Here is a 19,030-nt window from a genome sequence, read left to right as displayed (position 1 = left end):
AGGATTGAAACCAATTTTTTTTTTTTTTTTTTTTTATACAAATGAACCGCTAAAGCGTAGGGCACTAATTCAGGCGTTTAGGCCTACAGTAGCCTAAATTATTTCTGCACCATTACTGGCCCCAAGCGGCATTGAAAGAATATTGTAAAACAAACTAAAACCCCTAACGAAAATCTTTGGACGACAGACTTTGGTATAATATATATATATATATATATATATATATATATATATATATATATAATCAGTTTGTTGTGTTTAAACAAGTATGCCATATATTTGTTTACGGATATATTTTGCTCATGATTTTGCTGCGTGCGCTCTGATGGGTGTAGGAAGTCTTTATATGGACATGGCTTAGGCGCGTTTTATGCAAATTAGTTACGACCATTAAGGTCGCTCATAACGAACTCGGAATATAGGATTATATTGTCGGATTGTATCGGATATATCATATAGCAACACAAAAAACTTCCATTCAGACTCCGTGGCCGTCCATAATAATAAAAAGTATTTTTTTTATACCAACGTTAAAATGAGGTAGAATAAATGTAGGCCTATATGTTCGAACATGTAGCTACTGGTAGGCCTAGGCTAGTTGTGAATTTTGTCTGAGAACCTTTTCTACGCACATTAATACATAATAAATTGAATGAAATGTCAGTGAGGCCCAGCTGGTCGTTTGATTTCAACAACGGGAAATCCACTTTATAATGTTTTGGGTTTTTTTTGTACAAGTTTATAAAACTTTTGTGGGAAGCAGAAAAGTTATTGAATTGAATTTTAAATATTCTGCTCTTTACATTTGGAAAATTAGCTAATCATTTTTTTTATGTTTTGACATGACATAACATTACAACTTGATTGTGAATTGTTTTAACAAGTCAAGCACCCTAAAAGTGGCAATGCTAATGAAGAGACTTTCACCCATAAAACTTTTTTTGTCAGCATTTACTCACCCTTGTGTTGTTCCAAACCTGTATGAGTTTCTTTCTAATTTTGAACTTATTTAAAAGACAATTGGTAACCAGACAGTTGACGGCACCCATGACTTCTAAAGTAGGCTTCTTTTTTTTCCTACAATGGAAGTTGATGGCTACCGTCAACAGTTTGATTACCAACATTCTTCAAAATATCTTCTTTTGTGTTCGACAGAAGAAAGAAATTCATACAGGTTTGGAACAACATGAGGGTGAGTAAATGCTGACAAAGTTTTCATTTTTCGGTGAACAACTATCCCTTTAAGTTTCAAGGCACGGGGCTGGTCTATAAACAACATTTTTGACAAAGCGTTTGTGTAATAACTTTGAGTAGCTTTATACTGTTAAATGTAACATGTAGACACTGACTGACCTCCTTCTGACTGCAGGCCTCATCATGTGAAAGGACAGTGTGTCGTCTGTCAACAACAGCACTAGTCGACTGACCGACACCTGAGTCAGATCTGCAGCTCTATTTTCCAAATTTTTATGAAATGTTGGAGAACCTGTCAGGTAAGTTATGTCCTTGTTTGAAGTCAAAGAATCAACAGCTCCTGTTAGTTACATGTAAAATGTAAATGTTACCAAATACTTTTAGTGATATTTTTGGTATTGCATGAAATGTGAGCATTTTTGTAATCAACATTTCTTGAATCATCTGCTTTCTAAATTGTTTTTTTCCCCACTGGGCTTGTCACAATGCATTTTGGGGTGGCCATGTACACTAAGGATATATGTGATGCTGCCTTTTTATTTGGTAAAAAGAATAAGTTTTTGGAAGCCTTTGTGAATGCTCCCTACATAGGCAGCACACTAGTTTTTGGAACAGAACTAATATTACCCCTTCATCGCCCCTATCTGCACTGTTCAAAACTTCTATGGTCTCAGTGTCAGGGAACACATGTGATTTTACACCTAAGTGTTTGCTGTGATGTACACATTGGAGAACATGGGGTTCTGTGTGCACTTGTGTGCGAATGAGCCTGCATTACCAAAGAAAACAGACCCTCTGCTCCATCCCGATATCAGCTGCACAAAAGGCTTCTGTATTAGAGTCGTGACCACAGAGATGTCTGTGATATAAAGAAATGAGATGAGATCGGAAATTGAGCATAATGAAAATATTGAACACTGTGGTAACAAATGATGTTATCTTTGAACCAGAGAGAAATTACTGATGATTTGCCTGTTGCCAAGAGACTAAAGAAGCAGAGTTAATTCTCTCAGGTAAACACACACACACACACACGGACATACAATATCAATAAAAACTGCAATACCTTTTTATCCAAAAAATATAAATTTAGTGTATGGTAGGCAACAAGGCAAACAAACCTGTTTTATATAAAATATTATTTAAAAAATATTAAGTAAGATAAAAAATAAATAAATGCAGCCTTACTGTATAAAAGACTTCTCAAAAACATTTGAAAATCTTACCAATTTTGTTGTGCAGTGAGGTGATTCAGTTAATTATTGTGTTGGCTTGTAACCTTCTAGCAAACAGGCGGGCCTTGAATATATTTTAGGATCTCAAACCTCTTCTTTGCCTCAGGCAGACTGACATGGCTGCCTGACTGTGAGCAAAGCTAAACCTCTATGACCAATAAATATTATTTTCCTTTCTCTGCATTCTGAGGTTGAAATTTCCATCCGGTTGCCACATCTGAAAAACGAACCCCATTGGCACTTAATCATTAGCAGACACTTTTATCCAAAGCACTTACAAATGAGGAATGGTAACACTTTACAATAAGGTCCCATTTGTTAACATTAGTTAATGCATTAGCTAACAACGAGTATAATCTTTTCTGATCAAAAAGAACTGTGATTGGTTGCTTTACATGTCAATCAGACGGTGTCTGGGCATTCCTTGGCCAATGAAAGCTGCGATGGAGTCCAGACCTTCTACCATCAGTCTGAAGGTCTGGTTACGCGAGACAAGACCACACTAACATGTTGACATTTTAACAAATGACCGCCCACATTTATATCAACACTTGTTAAGTATTTAGCAAGTTTCTGATAAACAACTTGAACTATGCCGGTGTTCGGGAGGTAGCCAACCATATCAATCATTTTACATAAAGAAGTCTTAAAAGTACAGCCGTTTACTTAGGGGTCGGAAAGAGGGTGCCAAATGGTCATGTACGGTAATGCTAAATTATGTCCGTATTTGGTGCAAAACTAAGACTAATGCGATAAGTAGATAAAGGTTGAAAATAAAAGGATACACAAGTATATAGCATGTCTCTTTAACATAGTGGAAATAATGATAATTATTATTATAACCTTTATTTTACCAGGAAAAAGGAAAACATTGAGATTAAGAATCTCTTTTACAAGAGCGTCCTGGCCAAGACTGACAGACACAGCTCATTTGAGTCTGTTTAACAGATAACATCCATCAATACATACACATATACACACACAAGCAAATCAAATCAAATTTCAATACCAATACATAACTAGTTAAAACATCTACAGCCCGATGTTTCATTCTTCAGATTGTTTAAAACTACTTTGAAAATGTCCATTGAAACCAGCTCCATAAGTTTCAATGTACTTTGCAAGTTATTCCAGGCAGAGGGAGCAGCAAATTTAAATGCCTGTTTCCCCAATTCAGTATGTACCACTGGAACAGACAGTAAGAATAATTCCTGGGACCGTAGGCTATAGCTACAAACATCCTTTTTATAGATGTAGGTATAAAGATACGAAGGAAGTAGACCCAGGATAGATATATAAATAAAAACATGCCAGAGTTTTTGTCTTCGGATGGATAAAGCAGACCATCCAACCCGAGCATACAACACACAAGATTAGTTATGAACCTCAGTGCACCATGATAAACAGTGTCTAAAGCATGTAAACACTGTGAAGATGCATGCATAACATCACCATAGTCCAGTACAGACATAAAAGTGGCTGCAACAAGCCTCTTTTTTTGCCTCTGGATTTGATTCTAAAGTAAAAACCCAATTTCACTTTCAATCTTTTCACCAAGTTGCTGAACATGAGGGCCAAAGGAGAGAGCGTCATCAATTAAAATCCCAAGATACCTATACTGAGACACAAACTCAATCTCCGAACCTTGGGACGTAATAGGCAGAAGATTATGAGGGATTGATTTTGGTTTAGAAAACAACATGAATTTTGTTTTATCAGCATTTAAAACTAGTTTTAAGTCAAATAAGTTACGCTGAACAATATTAAACGCAAGCTGTAACTGAGATAGAGCCAGATTGGGTGTGGATGCCGAAGTATATATAACTGTATCATCAGTGTAATAATGAAAATTTACATTATGAACATTTTTGATCAATATTATTTGTATATAGAGTAAATAGGAGTGGTCCTAGGACTGACCCCTGTGGCACACCTTTAGTTACATTGAGTGAACCAGAGATAAAACCTTCTGACTGCACATTGAGTTCTGTTTGAGTGATAGATTTTAAACCAACCAATAGTATGTTTAGATAATCCAATACTGACAAGTCGTTGTATCAGTAAGGTATGATCAACAGTATCAAATGCTTTTGATAGATCGATGAATAAGGCTGCACAGTGTTTCTTGTTATCAACAGATTCAATAAAATCGTTTAGTACTTTTAAGTACTTTTTCAATTGGCCCAAGTGAATTTCTGCAAATTGATCAAATTAAATTTGCAGCATTTCACTTCATGGGCCAACTGAAAAATTTAGATGTGACCAGTCACTAGAAAATTTTGAGTTGGGGATGTTAATTTTGTTTTACAGTGAACCAACAACTGTTATGCTGAGAGATTTAGAAACCTCAAGATCGAGAGCTAAAAATTCAAATTGTTTACTCATTTAAAAAGCAATATTTTAACATAAAACCTTTTTTTTAATAAAAATTGCGATGCCACCACCCCCTTTTGGTCAGCCAGACCTATATATATTATAACACAATACAAATATCCTTGTCTATAACAGATTTGTTCAGCCAAGTTTCAGTTAGAACAATCACATCCGCATTAGTTGACGAACCATATACGAACCATATCCATTTTAGAGATTAAACTCACTGATTTATCATATCTTTCCTCAGTGATCCTGCTTGTTGTGCACTCAAATAAAGATATGAAACGGAGAAATCACTCCTGACAGGCCTTGTGTCCTTCTGCACCATTTGTTTTTATGGAAAACGCATGGCTGAACAAAAAAAAAACAGAAGACTGGGATTGGAAGGAGTGGAAAGACAGAGGTCAAAAGGTGTGGGGGTGAGACGTATGACTGGAAGTCTGGAGGCAGAGAGCCTCACACACACAGAATTAGAAAAATCTCACTGAAGGTCACAATTCCACCCTCACAATGGCGGTCAGGTGACTGGAAGAAAGATCCAAGCAGTCATGTGCTTGGCAACAGACTTTTATTTGTCCTTTATGTTAGAAATTGCTTGTATTAACTAATTTTTGGGATCACTTTAAAGCCTGTTTTCATGGTCTCATTTTTCACATGGAATTCACTTTTTGAGCCCAACTGTTTCCACTGTGTGTAAAGAAAACCAATGGCATTTCATACAGTTTCTCTTGCACATACATAGAACTGACTAGTAATAAATAAGAGTGCCCGTCTGATAAGGATACCTCCTCTGCTCCTGAGTGTCAACAGTACGAGAGGATATTTCTCACAGATTCAGATCATTTTAATTTCCTCTGGCCTCCTGGACCGTTATGTAACACTGAAACGTGCTGAGTAACCGAGGAGTGTCATTGTTTTGTTTGTTGGATCAACACATTATAATGAATGTGAGTTTCGATAAAATATTTGTTTAATGTTCTACATATTATTACGGAAACTTTTGTAAGGTGTACAAACCAAAAGCTTTGCATGGGACACGCATGTTAATTAGTGTTACAGTTATGAGGAGGATGGGAAACAGAGCTTCATATGGGTCAGGGCCCGTAGGAGTGGTCCCATGGTAAACGAATGTAAACCTTATCAGTTCACTCTGTTAACACATTCCACATTGTTCAGGGGAATGTAGAGGCTTCATATTCATACATGATTTGACATTTATATGACCTTTTCTGGGTCAGCGAATTATAAAATACTAGGCTATATAATATATGACCAAAGCCCCCTGCTGTTTGCTGCATGATGTTGTGCAGTATATCGCTCTAAGACGTAGGGGCTATTATTTTTCTTGTGCTATTTCCATTTTTAGAGATGTTTAGTTTTAGACATTGTTGTATTTGTGATATATCAGTGAAAACAAGTTACTATTGGACAGTGTACTTCAATTCACAGCAGCTCACCCAGACCAGCAAGTGTCGCTGTAGCGCAGGAGCGTTCACATCAAACCATCTTGCTTGTTGTTGGCGGAAGTATATCATACGTCTGTCTTGTAGTTCATTTAAACCTCCATGTGGCTGTAATTGTCACGCTTACTTTATTCCGCGTTCTCTAAAGCATTCAAAATGGGTAAAAAGGGTAAAAAAGAAAAGAAAGTGAAAGGAGCGGAGAAAACGGCCGCCAAAATGGAGAAGAAGGTGTCAAAACGATCGAAAAGAGAAGAGGTGAGGGAATTTAACTTATACCAACACAAACACTATAAACCAGTATAACTTACATGTCAGAAAACAATACTTTTGTTATGTGTTTTATTGAAATAGGAGGATTTAGAGGCTTTAATAGCAGAATTTCAGTCACTGGACGCGAAAAAGACGCAGGTGATCGAGAGTGTGTGTGACCCTCCGTCACCCAGGTGCGCGTTCATGTGTACAGGTGTGAATCAATCATGTGACTGTTACTGTAACCTTTGACTGACAGCTCGTTCTCTCCGCAGGTTGAACGCCTCTCTGTGTGCGCATCCTGAAAAAGACGAGCTGATTTTATTCGGAGGGGAATTTTTCAATGGGAAGAAAGTAGGTTTTTGATTGTACGCCTGTTGGTGAATGTGTAGCTCTGTTTTGGAGCTGGTTTCTAGCTGATCTAAGATGGCCATTAGCTGGTCAATCAGCTGTCATGTTCCAAAAACTATCTTGACCACTTAATTCTGGTTTGGTGCTGGTACAAGATGGTCTACCAGGTAATGACCAGCTTGGACCAACTAGAAAACCAGCTACCAATTTATTTTCCAGCACAGGTCATAGATTCCTTACAAAACGGTGCAATTGTAAATTAAACCATAGTTTATAGCAAATGCCACAGTTGTTCTTTAAACAGGGGTTTTCAAACTGGAGTTCAGGGCCTCCCAAGTGTAGAGATAAACAGTGAGGGAAAAAAATTAAAAAATATCTAAAAAAAGATTGAGTTACTAGATGAGTAACTAAATATAAATGGATCAAATTAAATAAACATTCTATTAAAAATGATACAAATTGAATTAAATAAATAACACATATAACAGGACTGTATTATAGTGTAGGGAAAAAACAATTGTATGATATAATAGAAACAAAATATTTCCCCCAAAAATTTTTACATATACGTTTTTCACAGTATAAATTTTGTCTTTATACAATTATATTATATATAGCTGGCTTTTAAGTTTTAGGATGGGGCCCCCTTGCATGAGGTTGTTTATATTTGAGTGTGCTTTTGGCTTACATTAAAAAAAAAAAATCAATGTCGATTTTTTTTAAATGTACAGGTCAGCTATATTATGTGTTTAAATGGAAACTGTGAATGCTGTGGTTGATGATTACTATGTGCAAACTATATCCTTCCCAAAAAACCTTGACTTGATGTCACTTAAATGTTTCCATTCTTCCAGACTTTTCTGTACAATGAATTATTCTTCTACAACATTAAGAAGAACACCTGGGTGAAGGCAGAGATCCCGAACCCTCCTCCAAGACGCTGCGCTCAACAGGTACTTCTTTATCACACTTGAAATATGTAAAATATATTTATTTTTTGACAGAAAATGTATGAACAAAAAGCATGATGCTGCAAAGGAACCATGTTCTACTTGGGTAATGAAGGACATGCTATTACAGACTTCACCACCAGGGGTCAGACTGTCTTTACATAATAATCATTTATCTCAAGCATATTTCTGTAGCTCTCTCTCCATCTCCCTGCAGGCAGTGGTAGTTCCCCAGGGTGGGGGGCAGATGTGGATATTTGGGGGGGAGTTTGCGTCCCCTGACGGCGAGCAGTTCTATCACTATAAAGATCTGTGGGTGCTTCACCTGGGCACACGCACATGGGAGCAAATCAAGTGAGAATTGTTTTGTTTTTGTCAACTCACTGTGGACTGTGCAATACTCAACAATGTATTACATGTGAAAGACAATGCAATCTGAGCTAATATCTAGACACCATCATCACATATTTTGTTTTTGCAAGCCAAAAGCTGTTAAAATGTGCTTAAAGAGAACATGACATCATAAAAGACCCTATTTACACAAGCAAAACAAGTTTTTTTTTTATTTTGTATTATTATCTTCAATACTATAGTTGATAAAAAGGTAAATTCAGTACCATAATATGCCGGTATATCAACATTCTATGTTATACTACTAAAAAGGTTTGTTTTTGCAATCTTTCATCATAATATAATATATAATAGCATAATTGTAAATATTGTGGGATTTGTGACATCATATGGGCAAATACATTTGCAAATGCCTGCCTCCAGAGCAAGACATTGGCGAATAGTTTTCACAATAGTTGAAATAGAATAGTTTTCGCTTTTTGGCGCTCAGTCTATTAACGCCGGGCACTTGCCTAAACCGGATGTGAGCGTTGCGTCGCATGCAAATATAACCCATTATTATCTCTGACGCTGTCGACACTGGATACAGTATACAGATGTTGTTTGTTCAGTTTCTGACATACTCCATGCACGTGTGTCTGTCAACGATATGGAAAAATAAATTGAAGCGTAAAGTAACGTTCACTTTGTAAATGAGTAAATGGCTCATTTACTAATTTCTGTAGCGACTTCAGAATGAGAACAGCGTCAGGAACAAGTGGATGCTTTATTTTTAAAGGTGTCATGGATCACAAAACTTTTAATGTTATATATTAACATTATAAGTGAATATTAAAATATAAAACAAATCCATGTTATGAGTCATTTAAAGTCAGCATGAATTGGAAATCGCTACAGTTTCTTTCTTTTTGACGTAAAACAAGTAAAACGGCTCCCCAAATGAGAAAATGTATAATAAATGCATAATAAATACTGAAAAATTTGATAAAAAAAAAATAAGAATTGATTTTTGTTTTTATGGTGACTCTAACTAAAACTAAAGCTAAGACCAAAAAACAAACAATTTTTTTTTTACATGAAATAAAATAAATGTTAACTGAAATCAAATATAAAAAACATAACTTTTGATGTACTAAAATAAAAGTACCCTAAAAAAAACCTATATCCTCCTGAGACCCAGAAAAAAAAAGTTTTTTGAATTTAGTTTTTTCCATGTCATCACACTGTTTAGAGCACAATAAACAAATGGTAAAAAAACATATATATAAAATAATATTTTATTCATACGTTATGCTATGTCCTCTGTAGTGGACGCCAGGACTAAGTTGTTTAAAAAATAAAATGACATGAAATTATATGTATAGGCAAAAACAATGGGATTTTTTTTTCAATCACCAATACATTTTGGGGTTTCAGGATTTTTTTCAACCAAAATTTGTATAAAGATTATTCTCAACTATGTTATGAAAGAAATAATGGAATGAATTGATACACCATTTTACTTTTTGCAATATGTGGGTAAAATGGCCATAAGTTAATATATCTAATTTGCACATTAATGTGTTCTGGGAGCAACATTTAATGAAAGAATAAAGGGTAATAATTGGAGTAATAATTGGCAACATTTTAATAATAATATCTAACATTTCATAGGAATATTGATGTATAATTTATTTCCATATTCACTTGTTGTGTCTCCCAGAATGCCTGATAAACATGATTTTAGTCCTGATGTCCTCTACAGTGGACACGTTTGAAATCAATGCCCTGTTCTGTAACAGAAAGTTTTTTTTTTAAACCCCTTAACATTTTCCTGAGATATTGTTTTATGAAATACAATTTGAAAAGTAGTCCAATTTATATTATAATTACACTATATTATCATATTTCCATAAGAATGCTACATTTGATCACTAAATTAATGTCAGACATTTTTAAAGACCAAGGAGAAGTTGTTTTCATGGTGAAACCTCCAAACATTTGGTATCTCTGAAAAGTCCTGAATGTGCTCTTTACAGGACACTCAGGTTGTGTCATGTGACATGTATGATGTCAGAGAAATTCACTAAAATATAATGTCCACTACAGTGGACAAAAGTCTATTCTAGGGTCCCATGAGGATATAGACATTTTTAAAAAGCAATACCTAATAAAAATGACAAAACACACAACAAAATTACTAAAATGTTAATTCAAATGAAAATGGAAAATAGAACAATAAAACCGAATATAAAATATTAAAGAAAATGATAATAGTAATCTCGATAGTAAAACAACTCTGAAACACTGACACAATCCATTAATGAAGAGCGTATTCATTAAGTCGAACTGGAAGTCTAATTGTATTTACTCTTTATGGAAGCTCAGCAGGGACTTTAAGACGTCTGTCCACTGTTTTGTCGTCATGCTGTGACTAGAGGTTATGGAGGTTATCCCTAAACTAACAGGATTGACTTTAGACTTGGCATCCTGACCACCTGTTGAAGTATGTCTGCTTCGTCCTCTCAGAGCTCCTGGCGCTCCGTCTGGCAGGAGTGGACATCGCATGGTCCTGAGCAAACGACAGCTGCTTGTGTTTGGAGGTTTCCATGAGAGCACCAGGTACAGGCAGATGCAGAGGTCCCCATCTTCAACTTGTCATTATTAAAATCAGTATTGTAAGGAAAATTTTTAACTTTTTGTTGTACCCTGAAGTGGGAATCTGAGATCTGCGTCCCTGGCTACAGGTTCCAAAAAATGTGCATAAGAATATGAATTAATATATTCAGTGAATGTATTTATTTATTAGATGAGATGACCTTGGAAATTTGTGAATTTATTTAATAAATAATAATATGAATTAATAATATAGTATGTTAATTTGAATATTGGATTTAAATATCAATATTTTAAATATATATACATATACATATATTGGAAATCAATATTCAAAATGAACGTTAATACTGTTTGAATATTCTCTGCTCTACAGGAATTATATCTATTACAATGATATCCATGCATTTAACCTGGACACATTGACATGGAGCCGTCTCCAGCCCACAGGAACTGGCCCCTGTCCACGTTCAGCCTGTCAAATGACCCCCACTCCCGACGGCAATGGCGTCATCATCTACGGCGGATACTCCAAATCTGTACGTGTTTTGGTTATTACTGTGAATTTCCTTTATTATTCACACCGCAATTGATTACTCAGATTTTACATTTAAAGGGGTTCTTCACTGCTGGCAAAATGGGCTTTCAATAAAACTAGGCTGCATATACAGAAGAAATGCTAAACATTTTGTTGTTTAAAATCGGTGCTACCTGACTAGAGACAAATACATTCAAATACACAGGGGAAAAAAAAGGCTGTTGTCTTCCCTTTTGCCAAATAGGTAAGAACTTCAACACCCATAATTCACTGGGCATGTTGCCATCTGAGGCCACTCCCACCAGACTGCTGTGGATATGCTTGACCAGAGTCAAATACCGCCTTGCTTTAGGAGGAAATACTTCTTAGCAAACTTTTAGTCATAATGGTGTCGACTTGTTCCTGGGTGCAAGAATTTAAAGAGTAAATGTTTAGCGGAGTGAGTTACTTTCGGTTTCCAGTGAGGATCCAGCGCGTTGTAGGCCTTTGGCCACTTCCTCTGTGTTTGTACTCAACATTTCAAACTGGATGACCATCATAAACAAAGTGTTTTAGGCCAAACGGAGGGGAAAAGCTCTTTCTATCCGAGTCATCCAACTGTCCGTGGGTGGGGATTCAAAAAGGCTCAATCTGTAGTTTTCACGAAAGCCCTGAGACGCAAAGCTTTTGCTGACAAATAAACATGCGTTTTCTCTGTCCAGGCAACACAGAGACCAAGTAAAAATTAGTTTATTTACTTATTTGGACTTTACTTTAGAGATAAAGTAGTGCGTAAAATTACATTTATTTGAATGTATGAATTATAGCATTTATTTGAATTAATTATTGATAGAGAGAGATGCGTTCTAGCGTCTCTCTCTCCATTAACAACGAAGCTATGTCTTTAATTACTTTAAAAAATGTGATGTATCCCCCTCCTTGCTGAGAAATATGTAGCGATTCAGTAGCGAAGCTATTTTATTACTAAAAGTCGCGGGGCAGCGTTGATAACAAGTTTCTGTGTGTGTGCTCCACTCTCTGTGTGCGTGTGATGTGTTACGTATGTGTGTGTGCGCGCTTCAATGAAAACAGCGCATTAATATAGAATGGTGATTCAGCTGACTTGGAACTACCTGTGCATTAAACGGTTTTATTGCACACCTTCCAGCCAATCAGAATCGAGTATTCAGACAGACCATGGTATAAATAATATATTATATATAATAGAATTTACCAGCACAACTGTTTTCATCATTGATAATAGTGAGCAGCAAATCAGCATATTAGGTTGATTTCTGAAGGATCATGTGACACTGAAGACTGGAGTAATGATGCTGAAAAATTCTACTTTGATCACAGTAATTTTATATTTTTTAAAAATACTATATTCACTTTCTACTATAGTGGTATTACTATAGTCAACGTACTGTGGGAATACTGTGTTTTTTGTGCTTGTAATTATGTCCAATAAATCATGGTAATAGTTGCTAAGCAACTTGCCACATTATTATACAATCCTATTGATGTCTGGTCACATAAACTATTTTACAGTGCCTTAATTTGTACAGCCAACTATTCCAAAATTATGCAGCAAAATTGAATTGAAGGCGGTTCATTTTAAAGGCTTAAAATGGGGATATTCAGCACCTCCATATTTAACATGCGAGTAAAAGTGTCATTAATTTAAAAGTATGTTTTTGCCTTTTTAGCCTTGATTTGTCCATCATTAGGTAAGCTATGTTGTGTTTAGCCTCGCTTTGCATGAGCATGTTGATGCCAACTTCAACTGCTCTACACAGAGAGCAAGGCATTGTGTCATTTCCAGGAGCTTGTCCTTGTGTAAACCCACGAGAGTAAACAGACGTAGGTGGTAATGGCCGCTTTTCTCTTCCAGAGAGCGAAGAAGGATGTGGATAAAGGAACCATCCATTCTGACATGTTCCTGCTGAGGCGGGAAGGCAAAGAGGAGCAAGGTACCATAATTAGAGCCTCAGTGATCGCTTGTTTAACGTGGGCTGCTTGTCTCTCCATTTCTCCATACACTTTCCCATTTCTAAAAAAGATAAGCTCATGATTTTTGGGCCCTGTCCTGCAGAAAAGTGGACATGGACACGAGTGAACCCTGCAGGAGTGAAGCCCCCTCCTCGTTCTGGCTTCTCATTGGCTGTGGGCCCTGGGGGCCGAGCGCTCCTCTTCGGTGGCGTCTGCGATGAGGAAGATGAGGAGTTTTTGGATGGAGACTTCTTTAATGACCTTTACTTTTATGATATCAGCAAAAATCGGTGGTTTCCTGCCCAGCTAAAGGTTGGTATGACGTTTTTTCTTTAGTTAAGCCCCTGAATAGAGACATTAATATATATATATATATATATGACTTTTCTTGGCAGGGAAACAAGTCAGAAAAGAAGAAGAGGCGCCGTGGGGCGAAGGTAGAACAGACGAATGAAACTGAAGAGGAGAAAGAGGAGGCACAGGGTCCCACCGAGATTGTTAAAGAGATTGTCGCCGAGGACGGAACGGTTATGACCATCAAGGAAGTGATTCCAGCCGCACAGGCAGAGGAGGACATTGAGGACGAGGAGGAGGAGGAGGATGACGAAGAGGTGGAGGCGGCTGCAATGGCTTCCCTGGTGGAGCCCTGTCCTCGCTCTAGCGCCATGGCAACAGTGAAGCACGGCAAGTTGTACTTGTATGGCGGAATGTTTGAGGTGGGAGATCGACAGTTCACCCTCAGCGATCTCTACAGCCTGGACCTGCATAAGATGGACCTGTGGGACGTCCTAGTGGAAATGGACCCCAGTAAGTGGAAAGAGGCCCAGAATTCCCTTAGCTTCAGCTGTCTATCTGTCTGTATGTCTGTCTGTCTGTGTATTTATCTATCTAGGTTGCAAATAGTTTTGTATATTTCAAGGTTTTTCTATTTTGTTCAGTTTTTCTTTTCAATGCTCTGTTGTTGAAAGGTTTATATCCACAGTTTTCAGAGAATGATAAAAGTTCTCATAGACTGCTGTTCAAACTAACGTCACATATAAATGTTCAGTAGCAACAAGTATGCCAACAGTATTTTCATATTGTCACACTCGAGCGCTAAATTCCTTGTTTTAGAGACGCAGGAGTGGCTGGAAGAATCAGAAGAGGAAGATGAAGATGAAGAAGATGAGGCAAAGGGAGGTGATGAGGAGCAGGATGATGAGGAAGAGGACGAATCTGAAGAGGAGGGTGAAGAAGGTGTGTATTTTGCCACTGTCCTCTTAATTTTGAAGTTCACTTCATACACATTTATGACAGGGAAAAGTATTTTGATAGTAAGTTTTACTTTCAAAACTGATCAAAATAATCTGTTTCATACCCGTTTAAGCTATTCAAAGCCCATCCCTGTGTGGCAGGACACACACATTTTCCTTTAATGATCAAGGCCATGATTTGGGTCAGGTCCATGAGGTAGACATGACCAAGGGTTTAGCTGCCAAGACCCAGATCAACATCCACTGATCCTCTTTGACAACCAGAGCTGTGTGTCTTGCTTTGGGGTCCTTCTCGCTTAAATTCATTATTGTTAGATGCCTGTTTCGCTTGTCAGTTGCAATGACATCACTGATTGTTAGCTTGTGGCTGCCTAATGGTTGGGTAGCATGCTTAAAGTATCTCCATTTCAGTACCTCATGTCCCAGATTTTACATTGAACATCAAGTGGCAAAACCAAAGTTGTTGAGGTGAACAAAAAGATCTATTTTAGGGATTTTTAAAGAGAGCGGAAGCGGTAATCTGAACAGGTGTTGACATTTTCTCTGTATCTCTCTATTAGATGCGGACCATCCCCCAGTAAATCCCGGAGAAGCTCTTGCGGATTATCAAACACGGACTGAGAAGTATTGGCTGGGTCTGGCCAGAGCAAATATGGGTCCTGATGCCAAAGAGAAGAAAGTACAAAAGGTCGGCCACGCCATGGCAAAGGTGGTCTTTGAGGATCAGGAATGAGATTAAACATGTATAAGTGTGCGTGTGCTAAGATAATTAAAGGGTTTGTTTGTGAGAAGGAGAATGTATTTGTGTTCTCGTGTGTGTGTGTGTGTGTGAAAGTGAACAAAGAGAATGAATGAATGTGTGTTTGAGTTTTAAAAGCAGCTACAGCATGTTCTTCTGACTTTAATGTTTATAAAACATGGCCCCTTTTTACACCATTTTTGTCCATTATTATTATTTCTTCATCAAAGTAGTTCTATTATTTGCATTTAGTATTGTTTTTTCCCTGCTTTCCATGACCCTTTCTGAACAGATTTGGAAGCCATTTTTGGGTCGTGACCACTGCTGTAAATCATACTAAGCATTATTGAATTTCATACATTTTAAATCAAAATATTTTATTAATTTTGTCATTTAGCACAGAAGTTTATTTTTAATGCGGAAGCAATAGACAAATTAAAGGCAAAAATAGACCTAAAATTGGCTCCCTCAACATAAATTGTGTTTGTTAAAAGTAATCATGCAATATAGTTAGTGATTTGAACCGGAGAAATCATAAAGATTATTCATAATCTTTCTTTTCTGTCCTGTTTTAATGTCAAAGAGAAAATATATATTTTTTAACTTTAAATGCCACTATCCCTGACTAGCGATTATCAAAAGGGATTTTTTTTTAATATTCTCACATTCGTGACATGAACAAATTGAGTCAAAGAGATATTAACGTCTACTAAAGGAAAGCATAGTGAATGTTACTCTCTTTGAACAACTTTTACCTTAAGTTTTTACTCCTTATCAGCAATAGCTTGACTAGGAAACCTTTTTTTGTCTCTTTATTGTACTTTCCTGCCATTGAGCGCTCTAGACACAACTAATAGGAATGAAATCACAAGAGGGGGAAAAAAAGCTAAATAAATGTACTGTCATAAGGATAAAAGCAGTGGTGTTGTTAATATAACATTATAATATGTATTAATATTTTAAATGAGCTTTTTTAATTTTAACATATTTTTTAATTTCATTTGACCGAGGTTTCTACTTTTCGTTGACGCTTTTTTTTAAGTCTTAAGTTTTTTATTTAACTTTATTTAAATTAATCAAAACAATTTGAACAGTTTTAGTTAACAATAACAACAATAACAAGGAAAAACTACTAAATACTTTTGCCGCCAGTAAAACAATAGAATGGGGTGGTAAAAAATGAATTTTATAAACGTGAGAGACAATAGCGACAAATATCAGAACAGATTTTGTTGTGTTTTGTGAAAGACAGAACCATTAATGAGAATTTTCCTCAAGACTTTGAGCTAAAGAAAGCTAAAGAGGATGGCCAGGCGGCAATCACAGTTTCCAAATGAAAGGCGCTTCCCACTTTGACCTATTTTTTTTTTTTTTTGGCTGTGAAGAATGAGCAATGTAGAATGAGAAGCTAATGAATAATAAATGGCGGATAGAGAGATGGATGAGGTTACGATTACGCAGCCAACTGTCTCCTCATCTCCCCTCTTTCTCTCTCCATCTCGGCATCTTTTTTTAAAATTCTGTATTTCTTTTTTAAAAAGACAGAGTTTATAAATAACTAAAAAGTCACCATTTTTAAAATGCTGCGCTGACGTCCTGAAGCACAGAAAACTGCTGTCGTCAGAGACGTGTCAGAAGAGTGAGTGTGTGTGTGTGAGAGAGAAAGACATTTAAATAAGGAGAAACGGGGACAGAATTTGCTAGTTCTTTAAGATTTACTAAGATGTTTGCAGGTCACATTACTTGATTTATTCCATTTATTTACCTAGTGGCTGTCTTTATGACCTCATTAGTCCGCTGAACCAATCAGAAAGAGAGTTTGATAAAAGATAATGATTCATAATTGAGGCTTGACTAATTCTATAGCTTGGGGACACTTTTCCTCACATTATCTAATTTGCTTGGACACAGTTTGAATAGGCTTGTAAATGGAGACATTTAATGATCTTTTTCTGACCAAAAGTAACAATGAAGTTTTAGAAAGCATCTGCCGAGTAGAACCTCGCAAAATATTCCTGTCTTTTGATTTTGGGTTGAAATAAGAAAAAAGAAAAAAATATATAGGGTCTATAATCTTTATTAATTTGATTTAAACTTTTTTTTTTTGTTAGTATTAAAAGTGACAGTAAATACATATCATTAAAGACAAATATTTCCATTTAAGATAAATTCTGTTTTTTAAAACTTTCTGTTTATCAAAGAATACTCAAAGAAATCACGCTTTCCACAAAGATATTAAGCAGCACAACTGTTTGCAACATTGATAATAATAAGAAATGTTTCACAATATTATTGTTCTTACTGTATTTTTGATCAAATAATTGCAACCTTGGTGAGCAAATGAGACATCTTTAAAAAAATCAAAAGACTTAATGGCCTCAAACGTCTGAATAATAGCGTGTATCTATAATCCTATTTTTATTTTTAAGATTTCTTATGAATGCATTGCATTGAATGCATTCATAAAAACATTCTCTTCACCATAATGCAAAAAAACCTCATTCTCATTACTGTTTTTAAATTTGTACATTGTCATAATATTTGTTGTACTGTCTTTGCTAATGTAAAATAATTATATTGTAATAAACTTTGATACAGTAAAAAAATCATCAATGTAATGCAATACATTTTATTTACATTAAAAAATACTTAAATACTTAAATTATACATTATTGTAATATTTGGTGTACCTTTAATTTATGCTGTTTTAAATAAAATAATTGTTTTATAGTGTGTTTTACTGTAATATAGTTGCAAAAATTACAACGAGAATAACGACAATTTCTTTAATATCTAAAAACACGTAAAACTAAAGCATCTGGGCACATTACAATAATGAGAATAAAAAAATGTAAACCTAACTGTCATGAAAATAATGTAAATGTAATGTAATAAATCTTAATGATCCTAATAATTGGCTTAACTCATTATGCAAAACATATTTGGTTTCTCTCTTTGATTACGAGATAACCTGTAAATGTTTTTGTGAGATTTGCCAATGCCCTGTAAGGGTCGTTTCGAGATCATGTAAGGGTCGTTTCGAGATCATGTCTCTTTCTCTCGCTCTCTCTCCTTCTTGACTTCCGTCTTAACAATAGATTTAAAGAAATAACCCATAATCCTCTTCTGGTGCTGGGACAAGGCTGAACTCTACACAGTGATTCTGTTACAGTAATCTCAGACAAAATTGGCTTAACTTCCTAGCAGACAGGCAACCGGTCAGACGCACAGTAATGTGGAGACAGAGGCAGCCATGTAAAAATGCCACCGATGCCCAGTAGGGTCAAAGGAAGTACGCTGGCGTAATGTCTTTAGAATATACTTGCACCCATGCTGAAATTCCGGTATTATGTTCACTATATGTGGTTTATTGGTATACTGCAGTGTTATGGCCCGTTCACACCAAGAATGATGACTATAACGATAACTATATTAGCGTCCACACCAACGCACGATATCGGTCTGTATTATAAGCGTGCTGCCGCTTTAAATGCTCAAGCTCTTTAAAGCAGGATGGATTCTGATTGGCTGTCAATGTTTTTATCGTTCATCAGCTGGAATTTTTTTTTTGTCAAAGTGATTCCAACAATATCGTTCCCCTGTGTCTTGATCGTTATAGTTGTGGTGTGGACTCTGTTATTCGTTTACATTTAGCTTGATTTTTAAAACTATCGTTATAGTTATCTTCCTTGGCGTGAACGGGCCTTTATTCTTGTACCCAGCTAGCTTTAAAGGAATAGTTCACGAAAAATAAAAAAGTAGCTT

The 19,030-nt window shown here is 36.1% G+C and overlaps 1 protein-coding gene across 1 annotated transcript; it reads left to right on the top strand.

Moving 5' to 3' along the window:
- The first annotated feature begins 6,334 nt into the window (after window positions 1-6,334).
- On the top strand, window positions 6,335-15,317 carry klhdc4 (kelch domain containing 4). Its single transcript, XM_056250813.1, has 12 exons — window positions 6,335-6,523; window positions 6,620-6,711; window positions 6,793-6,871; window positions 7,723-7,821; window positions 8,036-8,172; window positions 10,678-10,770; window positions 11,141-11,303; window positions 13,176-13,254; window positions 13,377-13,585; window positions 13,669-14,080; window positions 14,387-14,509; window positions 15,087-15,317. The coding sequence occupies exons 1-12, from the start codon at window positions 6,425-6,427 to the stop codon at window positions 15,257-15,259; spliced, it is 1,758 nt and encodes a 585-aa protein (XP_056106788.1). The 5' UTR covers window positions 6,335-6,424; the 3' UTR covers window positions 15,260-15,317.
- Window positions 15,318-19,030: the final 3,713 nt, after the last annotated feature.

Source organism: Rhinichthys klamathensis, unplaced genomic scaffold (genome assembly GCF_029890125.1).
Source record: "Rhinichthys klamathensis goyatoka isolate OS25496 unplaced genomic scaffold, OSU_Roscu_1.1 h1tg000076l_1, whole genome shotgun sequence".
NCBI classification, from domain to species: domain Eukaryota; kingdom Metazoa; phylum Chordata; class Actinopteri; order Cypriniformes; family Leuciscidae; genus Rhinichthys; species Rhinichthys klamathensis.
Note: the sequence above shows the minus strand (reverse complement) of the source record. Positions and strands in the feature narration are given on the sequence as shown.